This window comes from Molossus molossus, unplaced genomic scaffold (assembly GCF_014108415.1).
Source record: "Molossus molossus isolate mMolMol1 unplaced genomic scaffold, mMolMol1.p scaffold_m16_p_10, whole genome shotgun sequence".
Taxonomy (NCBI): Eukaryota; Metazoa; Chordata; class Mammalia; order Chiroptera; family Molossidae; genus Molossus; species Molossus molossus.
The window spans coordinates 20,822,565-20,832,349 of NW_023425345.1; the positions used below are offsets into that span (position 1 = coordinate 20,822,565).

Here is a 9,785-nt window from a genome sequence, read left to right on the forward strand (position 1 = left end):
GGGAAAGGGTTGTATGAAGAATAAGACTGGCCCTGAATTGAAGCTGGGAGTTCACATTGCTATTTTCTCTCCTTCTGTGTATGTATATTTATGTGTAAATTTCCATAATAAAAAGTAAATTGAAAAAAGGATCTAAGGCCACCCCACCCCCCACATACACACACACAATTTTATGCACTTAAGAGCTCAGTGATAAGTTCAGTCCCAGTCCCCAATTCTTTTGACCTGGAAAAGAGCTGCAACCCTGAGCAACGCACGCTATTCTGATATTTCTTCCCTCTCCAGGAAGCCTTGCGCTATTGTATAAATGTGCAGAGTGCAGGTCCCAGGCCTGTACCAGGAGAAGAGAGTGAAATGTCTAAGTTTAGGCAGGCTCCTTCACCCTGTGAGCCCTCCTCCCCAGGCTCACTCCTGCACCAGGGCCTCTCAGATCCATCACCTACAGCCTGTCCAGCCAGTCAGAACAACCAGGGTAAGAAGGAGCACCGAACTGGGCTCTGGGCTTGGGGGGGGGGGGGACAGTTCCCAAGGGACCTATCTCAAGAGAGTAAGTCAGCCCCTTACACTAAGGGAGGTACCCTGAGCCACAAGGAGGCAGCATGGTTGTTAGAATGAGCTAGGACCCAGAAATCAGTAGCCCTGGACTCTACGCTAGTTCTGCCAGGAACTGGCTGTTACATGGGCAAGGCCTCAGTCCTTCATCTGTAGATACATCCCGGACGTGTAGTATGTGTCAGACTCTGTGCTAAACACAGGGAATCCAGAGAGGGGGAGGACTGGCTGGCTTGTTATTACTTTGTAATTTATCTTAAAAAGTCACACAACAGGGCAGGAACCCAGGAGTCCAAACAGTCTGCTGTCCAGGACCTCTGGTTCCCAGAGGCTGCATCTGGCTGGCTGTCTCTGGGTCTCTGCATCCTCCGTGTTTGGCAGTCCCAGGCCCTCCATTTTTCAGATCTGTCACGCGAAACTCCATGTCTTCTGGTCAGCTCTGCCCCCGCTGGCCTCTTGAGGCCCATCTGAGGACTGTCCACAGGCTCTGCTGCCCCTTTCCCACCAGCGGGGCCTGGCCCTGCAGCCCGCTCCCAGTCAGGCTTCCGAAGGGAGGAGGCCCGGTTCCCGCCCGCTGCCCTCACGTGCTTTCCCGGCTGCCCCCTCCCGCCCTGCATCAGGGCAGCCAAGCCTGTTCCTCTTCCCGATTGCGACAGCAGCCTCAGCTCCCAGCGCTCCCTGTCCCCGCCCCGTGGCCGGCTAGCTCCACTCCCACTTCCTGAGCCTGACGCTGGAGCCCTGGAGGCCAGGCCAGGCCTGGCCGCTCTGGCCCAGGGGGGCACATCGGCCTGTGTCCTGTCCCAGCCTCAGGGCTCCGGAGGCTGCTGCCACCACTACCCAGGAGGTCAGGCCTCTCGCCTTACTCCCAGGCCTCCACCCATCTGGTCGACCAGCCGCCATGCGCCTGCTGTGGGCCGTCTCCCCCTGCGGCCTGGCCTGGGGGCCACTCATACTAGGCCTCTGCGGTCTCCTGGCAGCATCCCAGCCCCCACTGGTGAGGAGGGGCCAGGCAGGTGGGTGGGGGCTGGCTTGGATAAGGAAGAGGTGTCTAGGCAGCTCCCTCTCTGATCTGCCCTCCCAGTTGACCTCTGAATAATGCTTCCCCCATATCCATCTTCCCTTGAAGGTGCCCCCATACCATACGGAGAACCAAACCTGCCTGGACCAGGAAAAGGAGTACTACGAACCCAAGCATCAGGCCTGCTGCTCCCGCTGCCCCCCAGGTGAGAGGCAATGGCCAGAGGAAGCCTGGGACAGGGAGGCGGGTTTCAGGGAATTCCAGTCTACCTCACTGCCTCAGAAGGAAGGCGGACACCATCTCCCAGGACAACCAGCTGGCAGAGACAGGGTGAGAGACACTGGCCATCCCTCATATGCAGGCACCAGGAGGGACAGGCCCAGCGTCACACAGCAGGCTGCAGAAATAAGGGTGGAACCCTGGTTTGCTGATACTCCTTCTGCCCCACTCACATTCTAGGCACTCATGTCTCAGCTGAATGCAGCAATGGAAAGGACACAGTTTGTGCTGCATGCCCTAAAAATTCCTACAATGAGCACTGGAACTATCTCTTAATCTGCCAGCTATGCCGCCCCTGTGACCAGGGTGAGTGGGGCGTACCTGGGGACGGCTGGAATCCCCTGGAGGGCAGCCCCTCCACTGAGCTGTCTTGTCCCCCCACAAGTCCTGGGCTTTGAGGAGACTGCACCTTGCACAAGCAAACAGAAAACCCAGTGCCGCTGCCAGCCAGGAATGTTCTGCGCCCGTTGGGACCATGAATGTATGCACTGCGAGTCACTTCCTGACTGCCCACCGGGCACCGAAGCTGAGTTCAAAGGTCAGAGGTCACTAAGGGCAGGAGGTGGGGAAGAGGCTGGGTGCAATGATCTTGAATGGGGGCAGAGAGCATGGTACTGTGTGCATGGTGAGCCTCCAGGTCGTTGTCTTTGGCATACAAAGCCTCTTCTCCTCCCTGTGAAAGGCTCACAGAAGGGATCTATCTGCAGAGAAATGGAACTGGGACAGGGGCAGGGATAGTGGGGGTTCCCTTAGCACCCGGTAAACTCGGCAAGGGGGAGATCAGGAAAAGCGCCAGCTACAGAATGGGGTGGGTGGACAGGGAGGGTCCACCCAGTGGGTGTAAAGCAAGCTCACAGCTGCAAGAGGCTCCTTTTGCCCACTTACCCTGGCTGGCCTTGCCTCTCTCTTGCTAGGTGAAGTTCCGGAGGCAAGTAGGAACTGTGTGCCCTGTAAGGTAGGGCACTTCCAGAACACCTCCTCCCCCAGCGCCCGCTGCCAGCCCCACACCAGGTGAGTGTGGCCATGTCCCTCCTACCCTCCCAGAAGCCCCAGCTGCTGACAACCCCATCCCCGTGCTCAGCTCTACAGGACCCTCCTTGCCACTTCCAGCTGTGTGCCCTCCTGAGCTGGGCATTTCTTTGCTCCACAGGTGTGAGGACATGGGCCTGGTAGAAGCAGCGCCAGGCACCAACCTGTCTGACACCAGCTGCAGAAATCCATCAGAGACCCCTGAAATGCCAGGTGAGGGGCCAGGGCTGAGGGACACAGGGGGGGGGGGGTATCCGGGAAAATGCCATAATTCCTTCTGTCTACGAAAATGGGGAAAAGATGATCCTTCCCTCTCAGAATGGGGGCAAGAAGAAAAGTTTCTTAAAGAGAAATTGGACTGTCCCCATGGCAGCTCACACACACACACACACACATTTTAAAAGTTACATATTATAAGCTTTGTGCAGTGGCAGTATTGTAGCCAATGAGGTTTATCTGACATGTGATTATTGCTAATTGAAAAAAAATAAAAATAAAAATAAAGTTATGCCCTGGCTGGTTTGGCTCAGCAGTTAGAGCGTCGGCCCGCGGATCAGAGTCTGAGGTTCCATTCTGGCCAAGGGTATGTACCTTGTTCGTCCCCAGCCCTAGTCAGGGTCATGCCAGAGTCAACCAATCAATGTGTCTCCCCCTCCACACCCCCCATATGAAGAAAAATATCCTTGGGTGAGGAGTAAAAAAAAAAAAATGTTACATATTATACATATACTATAATATTATGCTAAGAAACACTCCCATACTAGATGTAACTAACTGACATCACTGTTACCATTTTGGACATGCCACCATCATTTAATCCATTTACTAGACGGAGTCGTTCATTCACTTTCATTGTTAGAGAGAGAATTTCACATCTGACTCTTGTTTTATTCTGTGGAATTATTGGTTTCCTAAAGTAATAGACAATTACAGGATGTTTCTAATGATTGTAATCATTATTCACTGGGGAAGAGTTTATTTTATTAGCTTTTTAAAATTAGCAAATATTTATAATCTTAACTTCCACTTATTCAGAGCAAGTGTCAGTCACTCTTTGAATACTTGACATTCATTAACTTATTTCATCCTCTTATTGATCTTATTAAGTCATTCTACTATCAGCCTCACTGACAGGATAAGGAAAGCGAGGCTCAGAGGTTACATGACTTGCCCAAGATCCCCCAGGTGGTAGCTGGTGTTATGAAGACCTGTACTCATGTCTTTTTAATTTTTAATGCATCCACATTGTAGAAAATTAGAAAATTCAGACACATAAAACTCAACATCACCCACAGAACCATCACCTAGTATATCCACTCTGTAATATTTTCTTATATATCCTCCCAAACATTTTTCTGTTATGTCAACACATACAATTTTTTTCTAAAAGTGGAGTCATTTGAATACCTTGTAACCTGATTTTTCATTCAATACTATATCATAAATATTTTTCCATGTCCTCTTATTAATGTTTAACTATGTATCAAATATGATTGGCATTTTAGAGAGTCTAACCCCCTCATTTTATATATAAAAAAAGTTGATGCTCAAAGAGGTAAAATGACTTAAAAAGTCACACAGCTGCCCTGGCCGGTTTGGCTCAGCAGTTAGAGCATTGGCTCGCGAACCAGAGAGTCCCGGGTTCGGTTCCCACTAAAGGCATGTACCTCGGTTGGAGTTTGTCCCCGGCCCCGATTGGGGTCGTGTGGGTGGCAGCCACTCATTGTGTCTCTCTCACATCAGTGTTTCTCTCTCTCTCTCTTTCTCCCTCTCTCCCTCCCATTCTATCTGAAGATAAATGCAAAAATGTCCTCAGGTGAGGATTAAAAAAAAAAAAGTCACACAGCTGGGTTGGAACCCAGGTGTCCAAGACTCCAGGTCCAATTTCTTCCCATGCTTCAGATTTAGGTGGCTTTCAGCCACAGATTTAGGTGGACTGGAGAGAGCCAACTCCCAGGGTACAAATGTCCAGGTCTTTCTGACCTTCCTCAGGCGTGGCTGATGGCACCACAGACTTCATGCTGTGGGTGGCAGCACTGAGGCCCATAGATAGACAGAAACCATCCGCTGCCCCACATCAGGTCCCGAGGGACTGAACACTCAGCCTCCTGTTCCCTTTCCCTCCTGGAACCTGAAAGGGGGTGAAGACCTTGCACTCCCTAGTCTCCCAGGCAGCCATAGGCAGAATCCAGAAGCGAGGCTCCCCCCTTCTCCCACCTCTGTGAGCACCCCGCAGGTACAGAGGACCACTCTCAGTTCCTGCAGTGGCCTCTCTGTAAGATGGTCAAGTCACAGAACGTAGCCCTACCCTGTGGCCTGAGTCTGCTTCCAGCCCCGAGCCCCACCCTCCCTGTGCTGCCTCCTGCCCCCCCCCCCACCCTCCCTTTACAGCTCTTGAAAATCAACTGCCCAAGCTCTTGTCCTCATGCAGCTGGGACCTGCATCATCCCAAAGATCTCAATCTATGACAGTTTCTCCTGGCTACCAGGAGGTTCCCCCAAGTCCAACTGAGTTTCCCTTCTCTGCAACCCAGGGAAGTGTCTCTAATTCTGCCTTTAGGAACTTTTTGTCAGGCTTGCCCAGAGAATCGGAAAGCTGTTCACTAACGTTCTTCCTCTCTGCCCTTGCCCCATCCCCGTCGTGTCGCCTCCTGTCCACTGCCCTGGCAGGAACTATGCTGGTGCTGGCCATCATGCTGCCCTTGGTCTCTTTGCTGTTCCTCATCACCATCCTGGCCTGCACCTGGAAGAGCCACCCCTCTCTCTGCAGAAAGCTGGGTAGGAAGGGGCTGCATGCAAGTGGGGAGGCAGTTGTCAGTCCCCCACCTGGATGGGGGAGGGTTGAGGGTGTCTTCACCTTCCTTAGTACAACTTATATGCCCTTCCACATCCTCAACACTCCCAGAGCCTGCCCCCAACATAGACATCACCTCCATCCACTCCCCCATTCTGACCTGGAGATAGTCTGTTCCTTCTGGGATCCCAGGGTGGGCAGCAACACATTGTGGTGGGGTGTGGAGGGTGAAAGCCTGGCGGTCTGAGGTCTGCCAGAGGTCCTACACCCATTTCATTTTCATTGCAGGATCCCTGCTCAAGAGCCGTCCGGAGGTAATGAGGAAAGGCTGCGAAGGCAGCAGGGGGGGCAGGCAGGGCGCGTGAACAGTGTAGGAGAGGCAGGAAGAGTGTGCAGGCTTCAACATTTATTCATTCACTTCTCATTCCACCAGTAACTTTGGAGCATCCCATATCCCAAGCACTGCTCTAGGCATGTAGATAGAGCAGTGAGGAAAACTAAGTAACTACCCTCCTGGAGTTACATACCAGTGGAGCAAGAATCAAGTTAACTATGTATGTATCAGGTCACGATAACAGGAATAAAGCAGGGTAGGGAAACAATGGATGGCGGTGGTACAGGATGGGGGTATATTATCTTAGACAGCAGACAGACAGCGCCTCTCTGATAAGCCCGTGTTTGAGCAGAGAGCTGAAGAAATGAAGGCATCAAATATCTGGGGAGAGTGCTCCAGGAAGTAAGAACATCAAGTGCAAAGTCCTGTGGCGGAAACCTGAGGAGGAGCAGAGGAGGGCCCTGGGCTGCCTAAGTTGGGGTGGTGTGTGGGAATTAAAGAAAGAGGGGGTCCCACATCATTGGTTGGTGCTCCACTTCTCTCCTGCAGGGAGAGGAATCCAATATTGCTGATGGAAACTGGCAGGCTTCAAGCGTTAACCCACATTTCCCCGACCTGGTAAAGCCACTTCTGCCCATCCCTGGAGACTTGCCCCCGGCCTCGGCCTGGCCCCCACCGACCCCGGTTTTGAGGCAAGAGGTGCTACAACAGCAGAGTCCTCCGAACCAGGCCAGGGACCTGGAAGCTGAGCTCCCAGAGCAAGGCCAAATGGCCCACGGTGAGTAGTATGCAGGGAGAAGAGGGGGTGGGGGAGGCACCGTGGGAAGGATGGTGGGCAGGGACAGAAAGTGTGAGGCAGACAGAAATGAGAAGACTAAATTGGAGACAAGACGGAGACTCTGACAGCCAGCCAGAGTGTCCCAACTAGGGAGAAAGGAAGAGACTGAAAAACCCAGAAACAAATGACTGCAGAGCTCAAGAAACCAATAGCAAGTGGGAGTGGGAACAGAGAGAAACGGGAGAAGACAGAAGAACGAGGGCATTCAGGAAGTAGGGCATTGATGCGGGGGGCACACAGGCCCTCCTTCCTCTACAGTGCCCCCCAGCCCTTCTCACTCTGCCTCCCTCCCCACAGGTACCAATGGTATTCATGTCACCGGTGGGTCTGTGACTGTCACTGGCAACATCTACATCTACAATGGGCCAGTACTGGGGGGAGCACGGGGCTCTGGAGACCCCCCTTCTCCCCCAGAGCCTCCATACCCCATTCCTGAAGAGGGTGCCCCTGGTCCTCCCGGGCTGTCTACACCCTACCAGGAAGATGGCAAAGCTTGGCACCTGGCCGAGACAGAGACACTGGGGTGCCATGCCCTCTAACAGGGCCAAGGACCCAATTTGTCACCCACGCCTCATGGTATCTGGAAGAAGCCAGGAGAATGGAGGCACGAGATCACCTTCTCCCTAAGGCTGCCCTACCCACACAGGATTGACAGAGGGCCTGGGTAGGGCCCCTGAGAGGCAAACCCTAAGGGGCCAGGCCTCAGACATGTCTCCGAGAGCAGGGCCAGGCACTGGCTGGATACGGTGCCCGCCACAGGACTCTCACCACCGCCTGAGCAGGCCTGAGACTTCATTGCAGACCCCTGCCCATGGGGGCTGCACCAGTTCAGCTTCAGGCACAGACAGAGCACATGATGCCTGCTGCTGCCCACCATGGCGCTCTGCACCCAAAGCATGACACAGGAGGAAGCCAGCCACACGGTCACTTGCAAGGACATCACTGGGACCTCTAACAGATTTGTGGCCCTCATCCCCAAGCTTCAGAGGACCCACACTTCACATGGACTGAGGTAGACTCTATGATGGAGTTACATGGAGCACCACCTCTTCCCTCCTAAAGAATGGGAGTCATTAAAACCTGGGGATTACTAGGGAAAGTTTTGGAGGGGGAGGAAAATGGCAAATGTATTTATAAATTGTAACCACGTGCAAATAAAGTGGCAGTTGAGACCTAGATAATTTCTTTTCTGGGGATTCATATAGAAATACTATTTCATTGGGCAATGTCAAAGGCAAAGGTCAAAACATTAAAATATAATCCCACAGTGATATTTCTATGAAGGACTGTTATATGTAATTCAGTTAATAACAGTATTAGCTAGTGATCACTGATGATGTGCCAGGCAGTGTTTAAAGGCTTTACAATCATCATTTATGTAGCCCTGGCTGGTTTGGCTCAGCACTGGCCTGCGGACCAGAGAGTCCCGGGTTTGGTTCCTGCTAAGGGCACATACCTCAGTTGCAGTTTGTCCCTGGCCCCAGTTGGGGTCATGTGGGTGACAACCACTTGATGTCTCTCTCTCTCTCTCTCTCTCTTCTTTCCTGTCTCCCTCCCGCTCTATCTAAAGATAAATGCAAAAATGTCCTCGGGAGAGGATAAAAATCATGATAATAATTTATATAATCCTCACAACATCCCTACGAGCTAGATACTACTACTATTCCCATTTAATGACTGAGGAAACTGAGGCACAGAGAGGCTAAGTCACTTGCCCAATTCAACTGCAAGTGGCAAAGCTGGGATTTGTACCATGTCCGTCTGGCTCTAGAGGCCTCGAGGAAAAACTCCACATGTCCCCCCCCCGCCCCGAATTTCTCTGCATGGGTAAAACGGGCTGGTTTTCTCCAAGAACCAGACTTCCTGCCTGTTCCACAGGCAGTAAGTCTCGCAGCCACAATGCCAAGTGAAAAACTGTTCTGCAAGGTTGACTGAAGGAGAAAAATATGGCTTGAGACATAACACGTGAGAGGCCAAGTTCACATTCTGTTGGAGTCTCGACCTAGGCTGGCCTCCATTCACTCAGAAGGAGTAATCGTGGTTTTTACTGTTCACTTCTTTTTGTCTTTTTATTTTGTTTTATTTTTTTGCCCAACTTCAAATTTTCTCATGCTCTCTTATTAGTAAATGTTTGGGTCCCCAGAATTTATTTACCATGCTGCCCGGTAGAGACGATCTTAGCTTGAAGGATTGCGAGGGGAGCGGCTGCCAGCCGACTGCTCCTTCCATAAAAGGCCACCATCTGGGTCCAATGTGAAGAACTCTGTTGCTGGGGCTCATCAAGATGGTGTGACTGTAAGATACACTCTGGAAGACGCCGGATCCAAGTGAAGGGCCGGGTTATTTAAGGTCGACCGTGAAAGTATTAGATCCAGCTTCCTTGGTTGAGAAGTAAATAATGGTGAGCTGTATCTTTAGATAGTTAAAGCCTCCTGGTTTGCAGTGTGGTAGAGCCAGACAACACAAATCCTGAGTAACTGTCCCAATGTGTTTAGATAAAAAACAAAGTTTATACTTTTTTAACTAAATAAAAGGAAATGCATTTTAAAGAAGTGGTGTGAAGGCACAGTTCTATGTGACACCATTCAAATTTAGGGTTCTATCTACCTATATTAATTTGCTAGAGTTGCCATAACAAAGTACCACAGACTGGGGGGCTTAAACAACAAAAAAATTATTTTCTCACAGTTCTGGAGGCTGGAAGTTCGAGATCAAGGCGTCAGCAGAGTTGGTTTCTTCTGAGGCCTCTCTCCTTGGTTTGCTGGTAGCTGTCTTCTCACTGTGTCTTCACAAAGTCTTCCCTCTGTGTGTGTCTGTGTCCCAATCTTCTCTTCTTACAAGAAAACCAGTCATACTGGATTAGGGGCCATACTAATGACCTCACTTAAATTTAATTATCTCTTTAAAGACCCCATCTCTCTGCCCACTGGTGTGGCTCAGTG

At 51.4% G+C, this 9,785-nt stretch overlaps 1 protein-coding gene and 1 pseudogene across 1 annotated transcript; both read left to right on the plus strand.

Moving 5' to 3' along the window:
- The first annotated feature begins 1,254 nt into the window (after positions 1-1,254).
- LTBR (lymphotoxin beta receptor) lies at positions 1,255-8,012 on the plus strand. The gene is made up of 10 exons (XM_036252445.1): positions 1,255-1,546; positions 1,679-1,775; positions 2,030-2,155; positions 2,235-2,387; positions 2,764-2,860; positions 3,000-3,091; positions 5,548-5,655; positions 5,960-5,985; positions 6,555-6,783; positions 7,141-8,012. Exons 1-10 carry the CDS (start codon positions 1,451-1,453, stop codon positions 7,380-7,382), a joined length of 1,266 nt encoding a protein of 421 aa, XP_036108338.1. The 5' UTR covers positions 1,255-1,450; the 3' UTR covers positions 7,383-8,012.
- Positions 3,295-3,377, plus strand: LOC118624935 (annotated as a pseudogene).
- Positions 8,013-9,785: the final 1,773 nt, after the last annotated feature.